This window comes from Magallana gigas, chromosome 6, assembly GCF_963853765.1.
Source record: "Magallana gigas chromosome 6, xbMagGiga1.1, whole genome shotgun sequence".
NCBI lineage: Eukaryota > Metazoa > Mollusca > Bivalvia > Ostreida > Ostreidae > Magallana > Magallana gigas.
This window is the reverse complement of record NC_088858.1, coordinates 14,816,430-14,843,234: the sequence shown is the minus strand read 5'-3', so window position 1 is coordinate 14,843,234 and position 26,805 is coordinate 14,816,430. Positions and strand designations below refer to the sequence as shown.

The 26,805-nt window shown below is 32.4% G+C and overlaps 1 protein-coding gene across 1 annotated transcript; it reads left to right on the top strand.

The window, feature by feature from the left end:
* Positions 1-2,365: 2,365 nt before the first annotated feature.
* On the top strand, positions 2,366-25,575 carry LOC105336665 (uncharacterized). Its single transcript, XM_066086556.1, has 18 exons — positions 2,366-2,621; positions 3,466-3,714; positions 6,455-6,694; positions 9,897-10,145; positions 12,007-12,255; positions 14,167-14,415; positions 14,544-14,801; positions 14,911-15,168; positions 15,637-15,723; positions 15,854-16,098; positions 18,311-18,395; positions 18,479-18,577; positions 20,030-20,218; positions 21,672-21,770; positions 22,115-22,383; positions 22,488-22,569; positions 22,715-24,931; positions 25,221-25,575. The coding sequence occupies exons 1-18, from the start codon at positions 2,510-2,512 to the stop codon at positions 25,358-25,360; spliced, it is 5,376 nt and encodes a 1,791-aa protein (XP_065942628.1). The 5' UTR covers positions 2,366-2,509; the 3' UTR covers positions 25,361-25,575.
* The last annotated feature ends 1,230 nt before the right edge of the window (positions 25,576-26,805 follow it).

The following is a 26,805-nucleotide window of genomic DNA, read 5'->3' as shown; positions in this document are numbered from 1 at the left end:
ATTTTTATGTTTGAAACAAAATAAGACGCCAATATTTTAGGGATTCTACTCTATTGTAATAAAACTATATACTTAAAAATTATATTTTTGTTCAGAAATTAGAAATTGAAGAATACGATAAAGCATGGTTTCGATGGAATGGATTTGTTAACTCTCTAACAGTTTTAGATGTGGCTTAAAGTGCAACAATGATACAATTTATGTTTCTCTCTTTTGAATTTTATTTTTACTGCTTATTGTAATGTAATCATTTTTACAAATATCACAAGCAACTACTCTAACAATTTATCAATATTACAATATGGAATGTGTGTGGAAGTAGTATTTAAGAAACGAGACAGTAAGAATGTCCTGTGATTGATAAAATGTACAGCTAAAATGATCTGCTTAGGAGGTGAAGCTTGATTCCCTGTGCATCAACATCCAACATAACCATCGTTATTACAACTAAAGTCCACATTGTGATTTGTTGAAAAAAAAACAGACAATTATCTGCTTTATATATTCTCTTATATTGGCGACATCGTTAAAATATGGTTTAGATGAAATTAAATATCTTGGATAACATGAGAAAAAGTTATTGACGGTTTACTCTCTCTCTCTCTCTCTCTCTCTCTCTCTCTCTCTCTCTCTCTCTCTCTCTCTCTCTCAAAATCCTTGTGTGTAAAATTAAAAAAAACGAAACTTTTGTCAAGAGATTCGGAAATTTTACATTAAAAACTTAAACCTTAATTTTAAAAGAAATAAAGCATCGTGAAGAACCAACATAGTACTTTTGGTTGTTATACATGTATGCGTAATATCATTGCTGCTGACGGATGGGAACCGATGTCCCTCTTGACTTTCGTCCTATTGTTGAGATTTGTTATCATATCATTTATTTTTTTCCTGGGTTGTATTATTCTCATATAGTTTTTGAAACCTCTATAAACCTTCTGACTAAATAAAATTACAATTTATCAAATTGATTTTTGAAACATTTTTCTGAAAAAAACATTTGTAAACGATATGAAGATATTAGATATAGTGCTTCTCATAACATGGAATCCTACTCCACCACCAAATGTTTACAAAATTATATCTTTTATTTGCTTTTATATTAAAGTGACCGATTTTTAAAACAGTTGAAAAAAATAATTTGTAAACGATATGAACTTATCAGATATGGTGTTTTGACGTAATAATTTTTGCCTGGCATGGTTGAATCCCAATATCATCCATAGTTATCACCTCATAATATTCAAATAATGATTTCTAAATAATAATCCCGTTTATATCTTGTCATTATAAATTCTAATTATCATCTATCTACCCTATACATCTTACTCTGCAAACTCATAAACGTTATCTATTAAATTTCCCCAGAGACAAACCTCTCATATATTAATTTCAATTTACATCTAAGATTCTTACAGAACTTCCATACAATGTTCAATTTAATCATGATTCTAATCATTAAATATTCATGAAATCATTCCCAGTTCCACGCTTAATCTTACTTCTCTCATAACAATAATAATAGGAATTTTGACCGATGAACTTTTCAACTGCATGTATTATACATAAAGACAGATCCCCCCCCCAAAAAAAAAATATTTAAGGTTATAGTTAACTTTCAGCTACAGATCCTTCCAAAACAAAAATGAATTTATTTTTTTTCTTAAAACGTGCTCAGATCTCATTTATTTATTTTTTTTGCTTACTACCTTAATAAAATAGACACAAATATTATTAATAGCTTGGTTCAGTTCATTTAGTTTACTTTCTATCCATTTGGAAAGAACGAAACAAAACAAATGAGACCAGACGGTGCATTTCTATGTATTTGGGAAAGGAAATAAAATTTAAGAATGTCGGGTTAATTGTGCTCTCGTATAGCATTCACAACTTAACAGATCGTGCACTGCAAACATCGCTTTCCTTCTATTACAGTTTTGCCTAACCATTTAGAAACGGATTTTCCGGATCGTTTTTGTTTCTAGCTGATGAATATTATTTGTTTGCGTACAAAGGTATCTATAAACTTCTAAATTTCAAGCAAAAAGGTATGTTAACAATTGACCAAATATTTAAGCTTCGGCACTGAATATGGTGGCTAGGGCGTTAGCCAACCTTTTGAATAGTATTCACATTATAACTCTATAATATGATGTATCATATTATACGTCCGTTAATTATGTCAATGGTCAGGCGGTTTTTTGCAAGATTATTGTGAATAAACTATTATTTTAATATTATTTTTGATAAGTCGATGTGGATTTTGAAATTACGTTTATTAGAATACTTAAGGTAATTTGAATAGTGAACTGATCACAGAATGCTCTTGCCTATTCGAAAAGTGAAAGCAATTCTAATATTCTGAATGCCAACTGGGACAAACTATATAATTGTATTGCCTTAACTTTGAAGGGAATGAGTATATATACTGATGGAAACTTCGTATTGGATGGAAATGCGAATCACCCAGATCATTTGTTGAGGTAGTGTTTGTACACTTGACTGGTTTTTGATGAACATCCGAATGATCATTCCTTTAATGGACCGCGAAGCTGAATACAGAATGTGGAAATCGTTATTAACTATTCTACTTATGTACCTGATAAAAAATACAGATACTTCAAGTAAGTCAAAATTAAAAAATCAAAATGCATGTATATTTCTATCTCGATCTATTCTAAATGCGTTTTTGATTAGGTTAACAGTACATTTATTTACAGCAATTAATACAGTCGAGCCCTGTCGAAAGGGCAGAGAAGTTGCGATTGCTTGGGGTTTGCATTTCAAACGTAATGAAATTGCCTTGATAATAATATTTAATAAATTGGAAGTATTCCACAAAGATAGATCAAAACATCAAAAGAAAGTAAAATTTAATTTAAATTTAAATTTAATTTAAATTTAAAATTAATTTAAATTTAAATTTAATTTAAATTTTAATTTAAAAATTAAAAAATACTTTGATTAGCATATACATATGTACTTTAAAAAAAATCATAGATTTTTTTTTTAAAGTTTAGAATGAAAATTGTTGTATTAGTCGGCTTTCTTAATGATATATCATAATAATAAAACATCAAAATCAAATACTGATTTACTGAAACTTAAAGGTATTAAGCACTACATAATTTCATAAATGATTGTTAAGGTTACAGCAGATGTTGTTCAAAGTTAGAGTAACTATAGCTGCAAGGCTGTAGCTCTACAGGAAAAGTTTCTACCGCACAAAACGCTTACAGTTTACAATGCACAGAAACTTACCGGATTGAAATAAGGAAACATGTCAAAGAAGAAATCTTTGAAGTTTTCACTTCATTAATTTATCTTTAAAAAAAAAAACAACAAAAAGTGACGAAACTTATGCGGAAAATTAAAAACTTCTACAGTAAACGGTAGATATTATTTCGCGGGGTTTTTTATTCCATAAGTCTTATTACATTATAGATAAAACATTATTTCTGCTTACAGAATGTAGAAACTCCCCAAAAGGTGAAGCATATATCGGGAAAATCTCACACACAGTCAATGGGCATCAGTGTGTGAGATGGGATAGCGTACATATTTCAAACCTAGAAAATTTCAATAGCGATTTTACAGAAAAACGTAGTGAACATGAAAATTATTGCAGAAATCCCGACCAACGCCAAGCACCATGGTGCTTTACGGAAACAACTGGCGGGTTTTGGGAATATTGTAACATTCCATTTTGTAAACATCGTGAGTACAATTTGTTTTTATTTAAGAATATCAAAACTTGAAATTTTATTATAGATTAATGATGTTATTTATTACGTGCATGTTACTCTGAATATTAAAAAAATACTTGACGATTTCATTTCTTCTCCTAGCGAAGAAATCTGCTAACTCTTGTCATACGCAGAAATTCATAAAATTTTCACAAAGTGAAATATGCAATAATTTCCAAAAACAGTATCAGTATTATTCTATTTGTCCATCTGGTAGCAAGGTCCGGTGCAAATTATATCTTTTCCCTTTACGTTTAGTTTTATAAAACCCTGATGTAATCAATCATGTTGCACCTTCATTTGTTTAAAATATTTTTTTTGTTTCTCTTCTATAATAGAATACTAATGCCATAAAATGTATATCTTTTGATACAAAAATATTCAAAATAATAAAAATGTTTCCCAATTCTCATTTCTTCCGATTTAATAGCGAGAGCATACTGATTTAAGTAAATTTTTAAGCCAACGTTACAACTGGTTGGTCGGAGAACGTGCGTGTGGGTTTTGCCAGTCCTGTCTCTCGTGGCTGATTGAAAGAGTATTAAAGTAATTGCAATTGGAACGAAAGACAAACGAACTTTGACGTGCTAGTCATAGGTATCGCGTGTACGGTTTGATTTGGAGACAGGTTGTCATTCGCAACGTGAGATGCCCTTTGGAACCGTACTTGCGTCTTTCGGTTGTCTTGCAGCAGACATACAGTGTACTTTCGCCTTGCGAATGGTATTGCTACATTCGCGTTATGCGTTATTTGCAAGTCAGTCTTACCAGTTTCACGGACAATTATAAGCTTTCCCGGTGATTAGAGAATTTGTTTTCTATCTCAAGACATGTATTGTACGTGTACTGATGTAAATCTGCTGTAAGAACTGTACGAAAAAGAAGACGGTATTTAGCAATTGCTGCTTTAGTGATAAACGACACACATGAAGAATGTTTTCAAAAGATACGATGAGTTGTGTAAAAGCTTTCAGCTGAAAAATATCGTTCTGTCCATAAAGAAATATCATAATTCGTCTTCTCAATCTTCAGGATCCATAAAAAAGTATATGATTCTATTACCTAATTTTGTTTAAAAGAAACTATTATCTTGTTAAGTTGATGTTTACGAGAAGGATTCTAATAAGCATTTCCTTAAAAAGCCATTTGGGAGTTGATTTAAATCAACTCTCGTATGCATTTACTCTGGCAAACCGAAAGTAAAACAGTGTTTGGACCTAAGCATAAATAATCACCGCTGACAAGATTTAGTTTTTGAAAATAATCGATAAATTCGATGTAATGTATCTTGAAGCATTGGTTTTTAAGAAACTAATTTATGAATACCTTGAAAATAGTCAGATGTTAAATAGTACGAACAATTTAGATAGTTTTAAGCAGTCGTATGTATTCATACGCCAGAGTTCAATAAAAGCTCGTTCAACCATCGGCTGTCTCCGTAAATCTCCGACAAGCAAAGAGTTATTCTATATTAGAGGTCGTGTCATCAAACTATCACGTGACCTGGTGTATATATTCTCTTGCTTGTTGGAGATTAACAAAGACAGTAGAGCATCTGGTTGAACAAGACTAGAGTTCATTATTGTTCGGATCCATACAATTTTTTGAATATTTCGATTGCTTATACATAGTTTGATGGAATCAATTATGTCTTTAATCATTACATAAAACGATTCATACGGTATTTTTCTCAAAAATTTTTGTAGGAAAAGTCCGAGAATTCATATTATAGAAATTTTCGTAATTCAAAGACAGATTATAAACTACTTGCCAAAGCAAAGTAACATATCGGTGATTTTAAAATGAAAAATAATCGATAAAATCAACTCCCGTCAGTTCTTCAGTACTTTGAGTTTTGTTTTGGTGGCATTTTGTTGAATAGATAGGCTGTCGATTTTCTTTATCTTGTTACAATCATTTGATATAAATATATCTTGTTATAGCCTCAGTCACAACTAGCTGTGCGTGTTTGGTGATTGATGGTTCTTGTGCTACGGGCTTTTGTCGGTCGTGGCTTCCATGGCTGGTCGTAGCGTTAAATATCATGTTGAAGTATTGAGAGTGCAACGTAACCCAAAAGGACGTTTGACGTGCACGTGGTCGTAGGTGACACGTACAATTTCGTTTGAAGACGGGTTGCTATTCGCAGTGTACGATGGTCGTAGGAATAGTACTTGTGTGTTACGATTATTGTGCAACACACGCGACATAGGTCATTCTCATGTACTAGTCAATCGTACCGACGCTTTTTTTATTTGCCTCACCAAAGTTGTACGCTTACGGACAATTTATAGTTTTTACATTAAATAAAGATATTATTTTCTTACTTTTAGATAAGTACTGAAATAAATCTGCCTTAAGCAAGTTAATATTAAAAGTCAAAGAACTCGAAGAAAAAGAAGATATAAATTTGTAAATTGCTGCTTTTGTAAATATACCAGCTAACCTGGACCAAACAAATGAAGAATGTTTTCAAAATATAGTATTTCTTTCTTATCTGATCAAATAGGGGGTAGAACAAAAATTTCAGTGGATTAAATCAAATGTTTTCTGTCCAATATTTTATTTTTGAATGCTGTTAATTTTTTGTTAAATATTTGTCGAACGTTACAAATCTTTAAAAAAATAGCTTTGAGGAAACTTCCAATTGTAAGTAAACACTCAATTCCTTTTTGTATATTTTAATCAAAGAAAAATAATCAATCTTTTAGTTATCGACCTTTCAAAATGTAAAATGACAGCAACGGGATTGGGATACAATGGAGACATTTCAACAACAGCTTCCGGAAAAACATGTCAACGCTGGGACAGTCAGTACCCTCATTCGCATACATTTACGTATATGCAGAATCAAGAAAACTACTGTAGAAATCCATCTGCCGACTCGGACCTGTGGTGTTACACATTAGACCCAGCCTTCAGATTGGAAAATTGTAATGTTCCAATTTGCGGTAAGTGTTTTATATCTTATTCGTCTGGAAACAATTACACGGACGAAACGATACTCATAATGTTATTTAAAAGATACTTTGATTTTTATTTACTTTTGAAAAATCATGTTTTAACTTTAGAATATTACATTATTTATGTTTATCTGGATAGACCACGGACGTTAGAGCACAGCTAAACCATGATGTATAAAAAATAAACAAAGTGCATCAATGGAAAACACTCACTGCAATGATACGATTCATTTCTTAAACAGAGATTTTTTTTATTGTACTAGTCAAAATTTCGAACGCCCCAAACAAGTGTTTGTAATACACTATTCCTAATTTTAACTGTTTTGACCAAGGCATACCTAAGTATAAAGAATAAGACAGATTTTTTTTTCAAATCAGGGCTCAATAAAAAAAAAGATCAAGAAAATAAAGGTATCCTACGATATAAAATTCACAACATAATTATCTCTTGCGCTCCCCATTCGCACAAACAACAGCTCCTAATAGGGATCCCTTCTGGAAGGTTATTTCATTAGTTTATATGGTAAGATTCTGGTAAATTTTCTGATGCTGAGAAACTGTCTCACTCGGGGATTTATATTGTCCCATACATACAGACCATTAATGTGTTTCAAAAGTAAGCCGTGCTTTCGCATGCTGTTGGGTGTCTATCAAAAAGATGAGATACCCATAATGTAGTGGTCTTGTTGACGTCAATGCATGAACGTTTTTGCCTTTATGGTAGGTCTTCAACACTTTCGGTTGCATAATCATTCAATTTCCGGACAAGCCTTTGAATAATTCTGTGGTGTCTGTAAAAAAAAAAACTCTAGCGATGTACATGTATGATAAATATTATGAAATTAAAATAGTTTTAATGTTAAGGACATTGTTTATAAAGGTTTTTGGACCACGCCGACTGATCTTGAAGGTTCCTTGACAGACATGCGCCGCGTTTTACTCAATCGTGTTAAAGCCTATTATAAGTAGTTATAAGCAGGAAACAAATATAGTCGAGTTGTTCGAGTTGTTTTGAAAAACACATCCAAAAAACATTTTGAACATGCGCTACACTTTTTTTCAACAAAAACTGTCATAGTCGAGTTATTACATGTTTTCAGCATGACAGTTGAGTATTGACTATTAAAAGTGGGGCGTTGGACATACTGTAAACCATTTTCATTCGCGTGCGAGAAATTTTCGCGAGGTTCGCTAGGGCCTCGTCGTCGCGAATATTTCTCGCCGCGATGTCGTGTGGTTGTTATAACAAAACGGGTCTGGATATGGCTTGATCGCGAAAATGAGTCGTCGCGAACCTCATTTGCATTAGTAAATCGCGAAATGATATATCAGAATAAGTAATGTTTCGAATCAAATGTAACGGTAAACATAAATTTAATTCAAAAAATAATTGTTTTGGTCACTGCAAACACTTTTTAAACCGAAGTAAGCATATCTATAGCTGCAGATCTGTAGTTCTATCGGAACTAGGATGACTTGCAATATAGCTACAATTTCTTCCACACAAAAACGTGCATTTACCGGCACACGAAAACTTCTTGAAGACTACAATGTCAAATGTTACCATTTTTGGTGTAAAGCATCTGTATGTTATGATATTCACAAAGCTCTCTACATAGATTAAGAAATTTATTACACCTGTGACAGGAGTTCAGGCCCGAGGATGGGGCCAATGTATTGGGATAGTGAAAATGTATCAAATCTTTAAAAATCCTCTTCTTTACTCTCAAACATATTTGAGAAAAACTAAATGCGTGGTTGTAATGTCCAGGACGTTTCCTTTTAATATTGTGATATTAATAACCTTTGGGTCAGGAGTTCAGGCCCTAGGGCGGGGCCAATGTAGCCATGAAGAAAAAAAAGTATTAAATCTTTAAAAATCTGCTTTACTTTCATTCATAATTGTGAAATTTACTGTTCAAACCATGAGACAGAACTTAGGGTTTTTAACGGGGGCGGGGGGGGGGGGGGGGGGGGGGGGGGAGTGATATATATGGCCATATATATTGTCACTTGGGAATAATGAATTAAATATGTTCTATTTCAGGAAATATAATTTATTATTACCTAATCAAAGAGATTTTGTTGTTTTATTACAAATTAAATATTTGCGTCTATTTTGAACTGCCGGTCAATAGACTGCGATCTATTAGACCGGCGGTCAATAGATTGCGATCTATTGGACCGACAACGTATTTCAGAACGCGGGTATGTTAATGTTAGTTTCGATAGTTCTCAGGGAATGTTCCTTTACATAGACGCTGTTTTTAGTACTTGGTGAAACCAAATTCAATGTTATGAAAATGGAGTATCAAGTAATCAACAGTTTTAAAGCTTTATATAAGGTAAAAGACTATTTAAAATCTAATGGGTTGAAGACTCCCCCTTCTTTGTGTAAACTAATATTAAATTGAGATATTGTAATGCATGCAACAGTTTTTGTGATTGTAAAAGATGGAACAAAAATTTGAGTATATTGCATAATGTCATAAAAACCATCTGCAATATGCAAATGATAAACACCGAAAACTGAAAAATGGAATTAGGTAATAAAACAATTATTTAATGCTTGAACAGTCAATAGACCATGATTTTCTCCCTTGGTGCAGAGAACAGCCCAGTATGATCTATTGCCCTCGGCCGTTGGCCTCGGGCAATTGATCATACTGAGCTGTTCCCTGCACCTCGGGAAAAATATTCTGGTCTATTGACTGCTCAAGCATTAAATAATTGTATAATATTATATGCGTTGTGCCCTCGTCTTGTAGTAAGCTTTTTGTTGGCATCATAAATGAACTGAATACTATAAAAGTATGACCATTTAACGCCTGCGGGTTTCTAATTACCAATAGTGTACAGTTTTTGCCCCCTGGAGACTGAACCCGAACATTTCCCTCTCATTTGATGACTAAATGTTTTCGAAGCATCTAAAAATAAAATCGGATTAACAGTTTAAAGGAGTATCAGATTAGGGTTAGACATCAAAATAAAGCTTAAAATGCAAACTTGAGACTGTCTGAGCTGCTGCAGTACCCTGTTATCAAGACCTTTGATGATCAAATAGTAACAAAACTTATGAGGGAATTTTAAAAATTCTATACTAATAAGAGTTTCTTTTTAAATCGATAGTTTATTACATTAGCTGCTAATTCAGACTTATAATATTATGGATAAAACATTCTTTTTTTAGAATGTAGAGACACTCCAGAAGGATACTTCTATATCGGGAAAACCTCACACACAGTCAATGGGCGTCAGTGTGTGAGATGGGATAGCGTAGACATTTCAAATCTAGAATACTTCAACATTGGTTTTACAGAAAAACTGAGTGAACATGAAAATTATTGCAGAAATCCCGACCAACGCCAAGCACCATGGTGCTTTACGGAAACATCTGGTGGATTTTGGGATTATTGTAGCATTCCATTTTGTATACCTAGTGAGTTAATTAAGTTCTGTTTTAAAAATTGGTTTTTGTGAAATGAAATTTCTTTGAAAAATATTATTAAATTGGTATACCCCTGTAAAACAGTTACTATATAACTCTATACGAAAAGAAGTCCAGCATTTTGACTATTGGACTAGAACTGTTGGATTTGAACTGTTAAAATCGACTGCTAAAAAAGACTGTTGACCGATGACGTCACATTCCGCGAAAACGTGTTATTGATTAGAAGGGGTATAACGAAACTTCGGCAACAGTTTACTAGCCGGTCCGACAGATCAACTGTTGCCCTCGACCCCAGTCAACAACTGTATATTATTACGTAATCAGCATGTTAGTGTGCATACTAGATGAAGAAATTTCCCCATTCTTGTTATATTCAGAAATTCATGAAACTTCCATTCAGTGTGATATGCAATAGATAAGAAAGTTCATTTTTGACCATCTTATTTTGGTAACAAAGTTAGGTCAAGGTCACATCTTTTACCTCTACGTTAAGGATAAGAAAAGCAAATGCAACCAGGTACGTGGCACATTCTTCTATTTTAGCTGACCTGAGACAAAGGCTCAAGTGATAAAATTTTTTTCGTTGTCTGTTGTTGTTGTCGTCGTTGTAAATTTTCTATATTTATATTTTCTACTAATTTTGACCAAATTTGGCACGAAACATTCTTGGGAGAAGGGCTTTGGATTTTTTATATTATTTATTATTTTTCATAACTTTCACAAACTTAAGTTACATACGACATTGTTGAAGTATTTCTACCCACAGTTCATTCATATGGCAATGTAATAATTCTTTTGGCATCTCTACAACTTTCTTAACATATGATGTACATGAAAATATAGTTATATGATGACTAATCATGTTGTGGAAGTTTTTTTTGTATGTGAGAGTGAGAAAGAACAGAAACATGAGTAAAATAATATGCATTTACACAAAAACAAAAGAGAAAAAAAAGTCAAACAGAAACAAGACAAAAAAAATCATGCACACTAAATTATAATTGTTAACATTAAAATTAGGGCTTTTTTCCATAGAAAGGAACATAAGGGATATAATATTTAACATGTACTTGTAAAGTTTTAGTTATGAGAGAGAAGAAGGGGGAGATGGGGCATTCGTTGCTATGCGGTATAATTGTTAATTTTTAATGAATCATCTAATAAATATAAAGAGGAATAATAATACGAGAAAAGTGTGTTAATACAGTTAGATGTTTCGCTCCGAGGCAGGTGCGAAACATCTCAGGGCGAAACAGAATAGGTGCGAACCATCCCGGATTCCAATAATCGATGACGCATGCAATATAAAAACGCCACCTGGCGTTTATTTGTGCGTCACCTTGTTTCATGTTGATCAGATGTATGTTCGTTTTACATTTATCTCTGTTGGTTTTACTTTTTGTGTTTGATTTTATTTAGATATCTTTGGTTGATTTTATGTACATTTATTTTGCACAGAAGACTGTTGGTTTTGCACCTATGGCCATTGATAATATTATTTTAGATTGCTGAATTTAGTTTATCGTTGATTTTGTAAAAATGTATTTTTGTTCTTTCCGCTGCCCATAAAACATGTTTGTTTCATTTTCTACATAATTTCTTTACAACCATCAAGTAAGAGAGAGAGAGAGAGAGAGAGAGAGAGAGAGAGAGAGAGAGAGAGAGAGAGAGAGAGAGAGAGAGAATGTTTTATCACTTTAAGTATTTGGCCATCAATAAGTATATGTGAATGACATTCTTTTTATACTTTAAGTGTTTAGTTTACAATTGAGTTCACCAGAAAAATCACAACTTGCACTTTATAGTGTATAATAAATATATTTTAATAGTAAAAATAATTATGTTTTAGATATCGACCTTTCAAAATGTAAAATGACTATAAATGGATTAGACTACAATGGAGACATTTCAACAACAGCTTCCGGAAAAACATGTCAACGCTGGGACAAATACCCGCAGTCGCATGTATTCTATCCACAGCAAGAACAAGCTAGTTTACAAAAAAATTACTGTCGAAATCCAAATGCCAATCACGATCTCTGGTGTTACACATCAGACATAAACATTGCATGGGAATATTGTTATGTACCAGTTTGCGGTAAAGAGTTTCTAGTTATTGTTTTATCACATTCATTTTTCAAATAATTGATTGCAAAAGCGCAATAACTATATATTCAGAATGTTATTTAAAGAATTTGTGACGACTTTTTTAAAAAAAATCAAATTTGATTTAAGGACGCAGTCCTTGTTCATTACCCATTAAAAATCCAAATCAAGTATCGGTTTGCTAAAACGTTACGATAAATATTTGTTTACATTTTAAAGATAAATTTTTAAGTAACAGCAGACAATAAACATTGTAAGAATAGTTACTGCTGCAGATTTGTAGCTCTACCAGGAAATTAATATGCTGAGGACTTACAGCTTCTTCCATACAAAACACATGTAACGTTAGCTGGAGGTCTGTAGATCCCGGTCTGAAAAAATTCGGATGGAGGACCTGGGAGCTACAGGGCCACCCATTGAACAAAATTTTCAATGGATGGCCCTGTAGCTATGGCACGCCAAATTCACAAAATTGAGCTAAACATAGTTTCACAGTCGATAGACTAGGTTTATCAGATCGTAAACAATAGTTACCGACGTTAATCTATATTTCACATAATATAGTTATATTTCACATTTCACACTGTAAACTATAGTTAACGCGATAATCTCTGTTTCACATCTGTAAACTATAGTTAACACTGAAAACAATCATTTGCGGTTGTTAGACATAGTTTATCTGATAAATAGGGTTTTATGATCAGTAAACTACGGTTTACAAATCTAAAGCACGCCAAATTCACATAAATGAGCAAAACATAGTTTCACAGTCGATAAACTAGGTTTATTGACTGTTAACTATAGTTTACGGATCCTAAACTATAGTTACCGACGTTAATCTATATTTCACTTCCGTAAACTATAGTTTACGAATGCAAATCTATGTTTTTCTGTCTGGAAATACACGTTAACAATAGATTTTGCTGATAAATTAATATAGAATCACATCTGTAAACTATAGTTTACATTCGTAAACTATAGTTTATAGTTGATAAATATAGTTTCACGATTGTGAAACTATATTTATCAGACACAATTTGCATTCGTGAACTATAGTTTAGAGTTGTTAATCATAGTTTCACAATGGTGAAATTATATTTATCAGATAAACTATGTTTAACAATCGCAAATAATTGTTTTCAGTGTTAACTATAGTTAACAGATGTGAAACATAGATTATCGCGTTAACTATAGTTTACAGGCGTGAAATATAGATTAACGTCGTTAACTATAGTTTTCTATCCGTAAACTTTAGTTAACAGTCGATAAACTAGGTTTATCAACTGTGAAACTATGTTTAGCTCATGTTTGTGAATTTGTCTGATAAATGTAGTTTCACGATTTGTGAAACTATAATTAACATCTCTTAATTATAGTTTACGATTGTAAATTATAATTAACAAATGTGAATCTATATTTATCAGCAAACTCTATTGTTTACGTTTTTTACAGATAGATAAACTATGATTATCATTCGTTAACTATACTTTACATTCGTGAAATATAGTTTCACAGATGTAAACGAATCGTTAACTATAGTTTAGGATCCGTAAACTATAGTTAACACCTGATAAACCTAGTTTATCGACTGTGAAACTATGTTTAGCTCATTTTTGTGAATTTGGCGTGCCATATGTAGCTCCCAGGTCCTCCATCCGAATTTTTTCAGACCGGGAGCTACAGCCCTGCAGCTAATGTAACGTACGATGCACAAAAATTGGTAAAAAGAGACATGCGAAAAAAATATCTTTCGACATTGATTTCGAGTGATTTGAAGAAGCATCAAAATTTGACTTTTGTGAGAAATTAATTACTTATATAGCAAACGGTAAAAATTGAATCTTAATCCTTTAGCTGCTTTTTTCTTTGATTAGATTAAACACTACACTATTTCTGCTTCCAGAATGTAGAGACACTCCAAAAGGAGAATCATATGTCGGGAACATCTCATACACAGTCAGTGAACGTCAATGTGTGAGATGGGATAGCGTAAACATTTCAAATCCTGAATACTACAACATCGGTTTTACAGAAAAACTGAGTGAACATGAAAATTATTGCAGAAATCCCGACCAACGCCAAGCGCCATGGTGCTTTACTGAAACATCTGGTGGATTTTGGGATTATTGCAACATTCCATTTTGTATACGTAGTGAGTACAATTGTTTAACTTTTGAATCAGTTTTGCGGTATCAATGAATATAAATTTTATAAAAGATGTATATGTACTATCTTATCGAGGACATTCTGGTTTTATGTTATAAAATGTTTGCTTTACAGATGACGCAGAATGCCTTAATAGTCCCAAAGGCTTAGATTATTTTGGAACCGAGAATAAAACGGCGGACAAAGAACAATGTCAACGCTGGGATTCGATGGAACCACATCAACATAATTTCTCTGTAGGATTTATGGGACTCTCCGCCTCTGAACACGAAAATTATTGTAGGAACCCTAATGACGACAGAATGCCATGGTGTTTTACTGTAAACAGTACAGTTAGATTTCAGTATTGCAACATTTTAAATTGTCCGACAAGTAAGTAAATGTATCGGATGACTTGCCTGTGTTTTATAACACTGCGAAACTCTCTCACTCTCTCTAAAATTATCACTACGATATAACATGGTATTTTTTATTGAAATAGGTGACGAATGTAGGACTTCAGAAATTGGATCAGAGTACAGGGGAAAACGAGACAGAACTCGATATGGAATCCCTTGTCAACGTTGGGACACAATTACCCCCCACAGACCTGACCCAAAAATCAGTTTTTCAGGATCCACTCTCTCTGCACAGGAAAATTTCTGTAGAAACCCTAACAGCAAATCAAATTTAGGTCCCTGGTGCTACACTGTTGATCCCAATGTGCGGTGGGAAATGTGTGATATCCCGTTCTGTTCCGGCAAGAATAATAAACTTTATTTATTTTGCTTTCAAACATTTCTGCACCTTTCAAAACATATATATATATATATATATATGTAGATAAATAAAGCCTTGGTACAGCAAAAAATACTTAAATAAATAAAACAGAATGCGACAGTCCAAATTAAATAAATTGTTTACTGTTAGCGCTTTCAGCCATGTCGGCTCTTCAGACAGTTATACAAAATTAAAAACGTTGTTTGTAACGTTGTCAATGACGTCGTGAAAAAACACGACGTCATTGACAACGTTACAAACAACGTTTTTAATTTTGTATAACTGTCTGAAGAGCCGACATGGCTGAAAGCGCTAACAGTAAACAATTTATTTAATTTGGACTGTCGCATTCTGTTTTATTTATTTAAGTATATATATATATATATATATATATACATCTTCTTTAAACGAAATCTTCATTTGACACATTACTATGTATATTTTATAGGTTATGTTTGTGACTTCTTCAAAGGCAACTGTACAGTGAACCAATTAAACGATGAAACAATGAAATGGGTTCTGAATGAAATAGAAGGTAATATGTTAAATCCATATTTATGATATTTGCAGTGAAAGTTTATTTTTAATTAGACTTCCATGAATTATAATGGTAAAAGTTTGTTAGGGAAAAATCGTTAACTAAATTACTTTTGTGTTCATTGAAGACAAAACACTAGCTTTAACACTCTCAGCTAATTTGACGATTCCACAACCAGTATTACCGACACTGAGATTACCAAACATGCGATTCACAAACACTGGAGGTTGTTTAGAAATGGAATACCGAGCAACTGGGGATGACATACGTTTAGATTTAAGTACTGCCAAACAAAACTTGACGAGTCTGCAGAACAGCACCAAGTGGATGCCCATAAAAGTTAACCTAGACTACTCATCCGATGACTATCAGGTTTTAGTATTTTAAGCTATTGATTTCAAAATACAAATCAGAGATTACTTTTTACAGAAAATTTTATATCTTGATGTTTGAATAAAATGGCATTGTGTTAGATGAGCCCTGAAAACTAAATATCATTAAACAAGAGAAAAGCTGTCAATGTGACAGCAAAACGGGTTTGTTTTCTTTTATGTGAACAATATTTATAAACCATATTTTGTCAACCCTGAATTAAACAGAAATGTGATACTCTATATGCTATATTTTGCCAAAAAATGACCAAGTTCAACAGCTGACATTTTTAAAATAAATCATCACTTATCAAATGTCTAGCAATATGCACACCTCTGATATATTTCCCAGTTGATCAGCTAAAGAACAACTTCCTATTTTGAAAACTGTATGCCGAGTTATCCTTACAATAAGGATACTTTTTGGCAGCCACCCGCCCGCCCACCAGTTTCACCATTTCAGTAACTGGATTTTTCCTTTGGAAAACCGGTTAAAAATTAAAGAGTCATGGTCACGATTTTGGTCAAAATTTATTATTTTTACAATGCTTCAGTAACGCATTACTTATAGTCAACTAATTATAAAAATGAGAGCCGGTCGTCGAGTAATAAGCGAGTACAAAGCTTACAATTATTTGTTATGAAAACAAAACTCGTGCCATGTTTTTGTTTACATTTTGAATGTTAAGAAGAAATTTCTAGGTTTTGGCCTAAAATGAATGTAATAAACGCTAGAAACTGTTCATTTGTGAATAAAACGAACAAGAAGATAGAAAATTGAGATTAAAAAAAGGCTCGAGCCTTGTTTACATACCAACAATTGTGTGCTCTGTATTTTGCTTTTTACTCTACAACTTTTTTTAGATTTTGGTTGATTATTAGAAATGCATTATTAAATTTTTGTATTAATAAAAATAAAAATAAAATTAACTTGACCAAAACCGGAATCATATCCATCTGGTCCTGTCTTTAAAGACTCTCTTAAAAATCAATTAATTACTATCAAAAGAATGTCTTATTCGCCTTTACAATGCCTGTAGTTCTTGAAATACATTTTTACTTGTTCTTACAAGAATGTTAAATACCTCAAGTGTCTTTTGCACGAAATGGTTGATCCGATTCTGACGACAGAAAACTAGGAGCAGTAATTGTCGTTACAGCTTGCAGTGCTTTTTGGCGCCACACTCTAGCAAACTACGCTCGCTATTATTAAAACTATACTCTGTCCAAAGATATTTAGGCAGCACATTTTCTTAGATTATTCAATAGTTATAAATACCTCAGGGTTCAAACACTGGGTTTTTTTCAATCGTATTAATAAATTCCAAGATTTCTCCTTTGTATACCACCTCTGGCTTGTCAGATTTTATTACACGGCTAAAATATGAGTTTCATGGAGATTTTGCATTGCAAAAAAAAAAATAAAAGTCCCCGGATGATAATGTTAAAAATTGTACGAGGTATTCCGAGTTATTTCCGATTGGATAGAAGACGTCAACATTTCCCATTATAAATTCCCGTATGAAATCTATTTTCTTTCCTGTGAATTTTTCAAAGTGGAAAATGATAATGTGTCAAAGAAGATGTTTTTGTTATTTTTCCTTTCATCGATTTTATTTGCACTTTTTTCAAAGGTATGTAAATTTTCATTAAAAATCGTTCAGATGTGCTGCAAATATAATTATCTTGGGGTACAATATAGACAACATTAAGAGAGGGACCATCTCAACCGGCGCTGCGTTTCAATTAAATAAAAATATTAGAATGAAAAGCATATTAGAGCCCCCTGGTTTGATCGTAACCTTTTGACATTAAAATGATTCAAAGTCACTGCAACTTCTTACCTACAGGCTGTCTTTTGTTAAACTCTGAACAATATTGCGTTTAGGAAAGAGAAGCTTTTTCTAGAACTGACTAGCAGCTAGAAACGTGATCAAATGTCATTGAAAACCTTTAGCTATAATCACTATTTTGTAATGTATGATCGAGATAAGGGTAATGAGAGAGTATACATATAGTTCAGACAAGGAATTTTCAACAAGGATTGATATGAATTAGATATTTGACCTAGACACTTTGTTCAAGGTCACTGTATATGTAAAAAAAAAACTTAATTCAAATCAAACTGTACTGCATACACGTGCACCTAAATTTAAATAGTTTGACCTTATTTATGCTCAGATGAAAATGTTTAGAGGTTCTTTTGATTTTAGATAATCATGACACCAGTTTCCAATCAGGCGTCTTCAGTGAATTTTGAAATAAAGTATATACACATACAATACACACCATGCAAAGGTAAAGAGAAGTTTAATCATACATTGTTTTTTGAAATAGCTTGTAAAATAAATATTTCAATCACTAAATATTTGTTACTGAAGATTGCTTTGCTTGCTTGGAGGACCACCTGTGCATTCAAAATGAGAAATTTTGTGATATGAATGTGGATTGTCCCGATGAAAGTGACGAAAGGAACTGTGGTATGTGGATGTGTACAAAACATTGTCCTTAAACAGAGTTCTGACACGTACTGTTTTTGCTAAAATATTCTTATGATTGACTTTCTCTATCTAACTTTTCAATTTCCTTTTTCTGATGACTGAAAATCTCATGAACTTTATCTTAAGATGGCTCGATACACTAATATCTTATGTGATAAGTATTTTTTGTATATAAGCATTATTTCATAATTGAGAAAATTATATTAGCATTTTATTACAATATTTGATTTTTATATTTCTTTTAAAAAAGCAGGGAACAATGATTAGAGCATAAATGTTATTTGAGAGTCATAATATTACTCTAAGACATTCAATGAACTGCTTGGCTTAGTGGATCCACAGATACCTACAACCTAGATGTTAAGGGGTTCGAGCCACCGTTGCACCAATACAACCTTTTTTTCTAATTTGATCTGTAATTTATTACAACAATTTTTGAACCATGCATCGTATAAACATTAGACCACTTGACATTAAGAGTTGATAATGGCATAAAGATCCAAGATTGAGGATACATATAAAACGTACTTAATTTTCGACAATTTTCTCAAAGGGAATACATTTCATCGATTCAGCCGAAGTAGAAATTTTTTAAACTTTATTAAAAGGTTGACAGACAGTTAGTTAACTATACTCTGTCCCAAGATATTTTGGATTCACATTTGGCTTAATTGCTTGATATTTATAAATACCTCAGGATTCAAACGATGTTCATTCAAAAGTATGAAAAATTTCCAAGATTTCTCAGTCAAAACGCCCCTGTTAGCTTATCAGGTTTCAATACAATGCTAAAAAATGTGATGTTTACGGAGGTTTTGTATTGCAGCAAGCCCGGATGATAACGTTGAAATATTGCGCGATGTATTCCGAGTGTATTCCGAATGGAGAAAAGATGTAAACATTCCCCATTATAAATCTCCGTAAGGAATCTGTTTTCGTTCCTGTGAAATTTTCCGAGTGAAAGATGATAATGTGTCCATGAAATTATCTTGGAAAATATCCCTTTCAACTATTTCAATTGCACTTCTTTCACAGATAAGGGTATTTTTATTAAAAATCGTCCAAATGTGCTGCATAAATATCTTGGGACAGACTATAGTATATATATTTTTCATGTGACATTTAGTAAATGGTTCTTTTTCATCAGTATTTAAAGCATTATAATACAAAAATGTTATTACTACGAAAAACCATGCATGATAGGGTATCTTTAACATTATGGAGATCGATGGATATCCTTGTCCCAATACTACAAATTTGTGTACCTTGTTATGAACTTACATACTTATGATTTAATGACTGTCCTGTCTCGTTTTCGTTCACTAAATATTTTAAAACATCAAAGCATTTTGTTATTTTACATGAATCTCATTATTTGTATTTTTAGAGAATTCTTTTTCAATTCTAGTCGTCTTATTTTTTATTCTTTAGCTTTGGAATGCTATTATGAAAATGTGTATAAGGGAGTTAGAAAAGAAACAAAGTCTCTTCACCACTGCCGTTCTGGTACCACCTGTAACTTTGATGATTTTCACCAAAAAAGACTGGGCTGTTATTATGATAAAGAATCGAGATTTGCTTGGGTACAGGAATGGGATGAATGCAGCGTCTCGAAATGTAGTAAGAATAAAGATTGATTTGTAAAGTCATTAACAAGGTTCAATTATTTTTAAAGAAAACTCATCCTATGAACGAGTTGTTTTCAGTAAAGTGATAAGCGTTTTTACAATCTTACATATATTTTTCGTATTTTAAAATACTGATTTTTGCATGAAAAAAACATATGTTTTACCTCCTGTTAAATTGTAAGGAAATCACTGGCTAAAGCAGTCCCGTGGAGACCGTTTATATTCCATACACAGTCAGTACGAAATATTTTAAAACCCCATTTGAGCTTCATGACGTCATACTTAGAGTATTGTGGCGTCATGTTTTGTGCCCAAATAAACACCTGTAACTTTGTTATAAAACACTTAATTTTCATTCTTTAAGTATCGTTATGTCATTAAAGCAAAGGCAATCGGTAAGATATATTTGTTACAAAGTTACGTAGTGACCGTGTACGGGATGATACCTGGTTAGTAAATTTCATACCGCTTCGCCAGGCACATGTATGAAATTTACTAACCAGGTATCATCCCTTACCCGGTCACTACATGCACCCCTGCGAATGTTATTGTCATTCAAATTTTAGACCAAGTGGTTATATTTGACCCTCTCAGTTTCGCAGTAAATATCGTTCCTCGTGTTTGTAGTCTATTTCATATAATCTAGGTACTCGTAGTCAAATATAAAATCCAAACGTTTATTGATTTTAAACTTTATCTTCATTAATTTGTGGATAAAATGTGTTCTAGAAATAAATGTAACAATGCAATAAATAGTTTTTTTCTGCGGTTGCAACAAGTAACATGCTTAGTAGAGATCCCCCTAAGGGTTTATTTTCGATCCGCGCCTGACCTAGTATTAGCATCAATAGTGAAACAGACTATAACATTTTATGCAGAATGTTCCTTGAAAATGGCTTGATATACTAAGTTTTTATGCAAAACAGACGCCAAATTTTTTGAAAACCTGGTATTGCACACAAAAAGCATCAAACATGGCTATGGTTTTATTAAGCAACCCAATGTTTATATTTTCAACCACTCTACACGTGGTTGAACACGAACGATAACTCTGGTCTGAATATCATCGTTTAATTTAAAGAACCGCTAGATGGTGAAATAAAACATACATTTTAAATGATTTTATTGTTTTAACATAAATCAAAGTTGGATACGATATGAAAAACGATCAGTTCTTACGTATTTTGAGAATATTATCCGAACACATTTACTTCCGCTCGAAATTTCACAGGAACTGAACAAATCTCGGTGAAGTCTCGTGAACTTTCATTCGAGCACCTCTGGATTTATTATATACTTAGCAACAATAAAGGAAACATTCCTAACACATTCGCAGGGGTGACATGGCTATGTAACTAATAATACCTAGAGCTTAAAGAGGAATACAGATGTAGCTATATATATATTGCATTATATTGAATATAATTAATTTGATTTTTTTTTAGATGTAACAAGTTTGAATTGCGATTTTGAAAGGGATATGTGTAACTGGAAATTTCTTCAAAAAGGAATACAATATAATCGACAGAAAGCTGACTATACTGGTATACTATTTAGATATGTTTTTAATAACTATTACAAATGATTTTTGTGGATTAATAAAAATTTCCTCTGTTTGCAAGCTGAATGTCTACTTTATTTTTAATTCATAAGTCTGTTTCTTTCTACATTTAATTTCTATTTAAATCTTTATTCATCAGATTGTATAATATTCAGTTTGCCAAAAATGACACCACATCCTCGATATTTTTTAGAAATCTAGAAAGAAACAATTATTAATTGTCAAAATTGTCTCTACGTCTTCATTATATTTATTCAAATATATTTTAACAAACGTTTTATGCTATAAACTATTAAAATGATGTTAATATTTTTGCATTGATTACAGACAAAATAGTTATATCTGCAAAACTTAATATCTTGCAAGAAGGCAGCAATGAAGAAAAGGCTGTGTTATTTAGTGCGCCGCAACCTCCTACATCTGATTTCGGTTGTATAACAATTTCTTACGCAGGAAAGGGTGTCCGTTTACAACTCCTTTTCACTAAAGGAACATTTTATACAAACAATGAAAGGGTTTACGAAGGCAGTGAATTTGATTACACAGTTTTTAAAACGACAAGCGTTGCGATAACACCGAAGGATATTCCGTATATGGTACAGTTTGTAATTGTGTATATCTTTGATGTGGTTGAACAAAAATGTTTTGTTTATAATAAGTAATTTCAACCTTTTTTTAATTGACCATTTCATATTTTTAGGTCATTTTAGTTGGAATTTTCATTAAAAATCAATCTTGGATACAAATTGAAAAAATAAGTTATGAAAAGGGCATTTGTGTAGGTAGGTAATATTTTTAGTTTAAAATAAATCAATACTGAAATTGATGCATGTGGACAGAATTTTGACCAAATATAATTTATTTCGATGAGAAAAGCAAATATCTAATAATGGAATATTATGTATTATATGAATTCTTCTTTTACAGAAAAAGACACATGTACCACTTTACAGTTCAAATGTGAAGATGGCAGTTGCATTGCCATCGATCAAGTATGTAATGGGTTCATCAATTGTCCATACAAAGATGATGAATCAGCATGTATATATAACAACAAAACAGCGTGTTTAAAACATGACGATGGCTGTCCAATACTGTGCCCTTCCCACTGCCAATGTGAAGGAGTAATTTTCAAATGCAAATCACCGGAAAATCTCAGAAAAGAAGTCAAAGTTCTTGATCTAAGCTTAAATTCTTTGAACACAAGTAACCTAAGAAAGTTCTACTCCCTCGTACACTTGAATTTATCAGGGTGTTCGATAGTCCAGTCATCACTTGCAGATATATCACAAATGAACTTTCTTCAAAATCTGGACCTCTCACATAATAATATTACTGATCTAGGATGGGGAACATTTTATGGGTTGTCAAATTTGTTGTATCTGAATATCTCAAACAATCAAATTAAACGTCTTCGAATAAATTCATTCTCAAACACGCCAAGGTTGATTCATTTGATTATAAATAATAATTACATAAAGGAAATAATAGTAGACCAGAGCTACAATTACTTCCCACGTCTAAAGTTTTTAGATTTACGAAATAATAACTTAAAAACTATTGACCCAACTTTATTATATTCTTTAATGGATGGCTTGCTTACATTAGATCTTAGTTATAATTCAATCAAAATTATTTCTGATTATATGTTTCTGAGCTTTTATAAATTACAAATTCTAAATTTAAAACACAATCTAATTTCAAATCTGGATGGAATTTCACTTTTATCATTAAATACATTAGTTGAATTAGATCTTAGTTACAATTCAATTCATAACATCACCAAATACATGTTTAAGGAATTTCAAAAACTGAAAGTTCTAAATCTACGAAATAATTTCATTTCTATGTTAGATGGATATCCATTTTCAACATTATTGATGCTGTATGAATTAGATATAAGTTATAATTCAATCTTAAATATAAATGGTAATTTTAGTAGATTAGATAAATTGAGTGTTTTAAATTTACAAAATAATATCATAACAAATTTAAAAGATTTTTCATTCTCAAACCTAACGTCTTTGCGTACTCTTAATCTTGCTTTTAACCGGATACATTTCATCCATAAAAAAGCATTTGATGGTCTGAGTACGCTTACAAAATTGAATCTTACCGGAAACAGAATTAAAGTTCTTGCTCCATCCAGATTTGTTGCTTTATTAAATCTTGAGATATTGGATTTGTCAAACAACGGTTTGAATATACTTGATTACTCAACATTTCAAGGACTACAATCTGTGAAGTATTTACATATTCACAACAACAAATTGACAGTATACAGAACAATGTTCCAAGGTCTTTGTAATCTGGAATGGTTGCACACAGATTCCTATGTCATTTGTTGCGCAAAACCCTCTACTGTATCTTCAAATAACTGCATAGCGCCACGAGATAGTATATCCTCCTGTGAACAACTGATAAGTGTTGGTTTTCTTTCACAGATGATATGGTACATGGCACTTTTTTCCGTGATTGGAAACGCATTTGTTATATACTATCGCAACTGTGGAAAAATCAGAGGAAGCGCTTCACATTGTGTGTTTGTCTTGCATCTAAGCATTTCTGATTTTCTAATGGGATTGTATTTGTTCATTATAGCAATTGCCGATTTGGAGTATCAAAACATCTATGGATTTAATGATAGTGAGTGGAGATATAGCAAAGCGTGTACCATAGCAGGGTTACTAGCTACAACCTCTAGTGAGGCATCAGTAATTTTTATTTTTCTCATAACCTTGGAAAGATTTATTGTGTTAAAACATCCATTTTCTGCAGGAGTTTTCAAAAACAGAAGATTGGTTATTTTAATTACAATAATTGCTTGGTTGAGTGCCATTGCGTTTTCAGCTGTTCCTTTATTCGTCTACCAAGACTTTTATAGCAGATCAACAGTGTGCATATCGCTACCTTTAACAACAGAGAGGGTATCCGGTTGGGAATATTCAACTCTTTTATTTATCGGCTTCAATTTGCTAATATTTTTAACTGTTGTGATTCTCCAACTCCTTATTTATATACATGTCAAACGGATGGGAAGCAAGACTAATAACGACAACACAAAGCGGGAGATGAAAGTCTTAAGATCTCTGTCGTATGTTGTTGTGTCTGACACTTTATGCTGGATTCCTATTATAGTAATTGGTAAGAATATATTTTAAATCTCTGTCATTAATAAACAAATTTTGCGGGATTTATAGAGCAACAGGTAAACAATAAATATTCAAGAATTTTGTTAGGAGAGTAATACGCGATAGCACCACGTTACTTTGCAGTGGATGATATACAATAATTCTGGTTATTGTTCTAATCTTGATCTCTTACCATAATGAGTTCAGTCCAATCGTGACACTTATCGTCATGACGTAATTGATATAATACATGAACAAAAAGTGATTCTGAATTTGATTTTTCTTTCCAAATGTCATTGTAGGGCTTATGGCCTATGGAGGAGTCGGAGTTTCTCCGGACATCTACGCCTGGGTTATTGTGGTCGTCCTTCCAATAAACTCGGCACTTAATCCTTTTATATACACATTTAGCATGATATACAGACGGAAAGCTAGGAAATGAAAAGCTATTAAATACGTCGAAGCTCTTGGTTGCATATTAGAGTATGAGATCTCCTTACTTTAGTAATTAATCGCGGTATCACTTATGCTGATAGAGAAATGACTAGAGATCAATACGACGACAGCTGAGAGCCCAATCTCTTAAATTAATGTCAGATAAGGATTTTCATAAAAGACAATGTTTGTTTTAGATTTTGCCAAATATCAACATGATGGACCCACAGTTGCTAAGTACAGTGTAACAACTTTTCATAATTTTTATTTATTCATTTATTTATTTTTTATTAATTCGTTTTAAATATATGTTTTGTGAAGAAACAATACAATTTGTCATACTTAAAACTTGTTGTTTTAATTTTTAATTTAATATGTTCGTAATAACTCTGCAGAAACTCATGGTTACCAACATTTTATACTGTCCTTTACAAAAAATGTAGATTCTTTAAACCATGACAATATTAATGCATATTTTTATTAGTAAACAGAAGTAAACCGATACTGGCCCCCTCGAAGAGGCCAGTGAATGGTGAATGGAAACGTCATTAGTCAGCTCTTCTTTGCCTTCTTGGCGAGTCTTTGTCTCTCTCAAAGTGTTCAAAAATGCTGAAATTTGTTAACTCCTGTTTGAGGTTACCAGCGCTAAGGAGAACCATAATTCGAAAATTACAAATTATGGTCAATTTAAAAACACAAATCAGATACACTACGATTCCTAATGCTTCTTGGGTCTATAGATTGTAAAATAAGAGAGAGAGAGAGAGAGAGAGAGAGAGAGAGAGAGAGAGAGAGAGAGAGAGAGAGACCAGTTGTTTTATAAGAAATGACCTCGATTCTTATACTCTACAGGCAACGTGAATTGTTTTAAAGGGCCACCAAAATTTCTCGTCATTAGTACTTTACATACTTACGGTCATGCACGGTGTCTTCCCACATGGCAAACTTCTGTAATATACAGAGGTCACCAGTTTTGACTATGTGGAAGCAGAAAACATGTAATGGGAGGTCAGGGACAAAAGCAAATATTAATTACAAGTGGCCTGTAGTCTGCTTTGAAATATTTCCAGGTAAACTAATGATTGGCTCTTTCATAGAATTTATTAATTAACTTCTTTCCAAATTATTTAAATAGTTTATTTGTTAATACTGTCTTTTTGGAATATTTTTTGGAATGAAAGATGATTTAACTCATTCTTGTTCAACATTCTTTTAAATATGACTTACTCAAGCGTCGTTTTGTCTGTAATGTCGGAACAATCAACTTCACCTAGTTTCTACGCTGGTAAAAATTTCGTATCAAAATTTTAATGACTTTCATTTTGGAAAGTATTCAAAGTAAATGTTCGGCATCTTGTACATATGTGGACCAAAAATATAAACATTTTTGAACTGACTTGTTTCTGGCAAAAACTGATCAAAACTTTAGTGTCCAATATTTCTACAACCATC

Bases quoted from the DNA above. Each gene is read 5' to 3' on its own strand.
- LOC105336665 (XM_066086556.1), top strand. From the start codon at position 2,510: ATGAACATCCGAATGATCATTCCTTTAATGGACCGCGAAGCTGAATAC. The intron at 14,416-14,543 runs GTGAGTACAATT...TTTGCTTTACAG, and splicing joins CATTCCATTTTGTATACGTA to ATGACGCAGAATGCCTTAAT. The intron at 14,802-14,910 runs GTAAGTAAATGT...TTATTGAAATAG, and splicing joins CATTTTAAATTGTCCGACAA to GTGACGAATGTAGGACTTCA.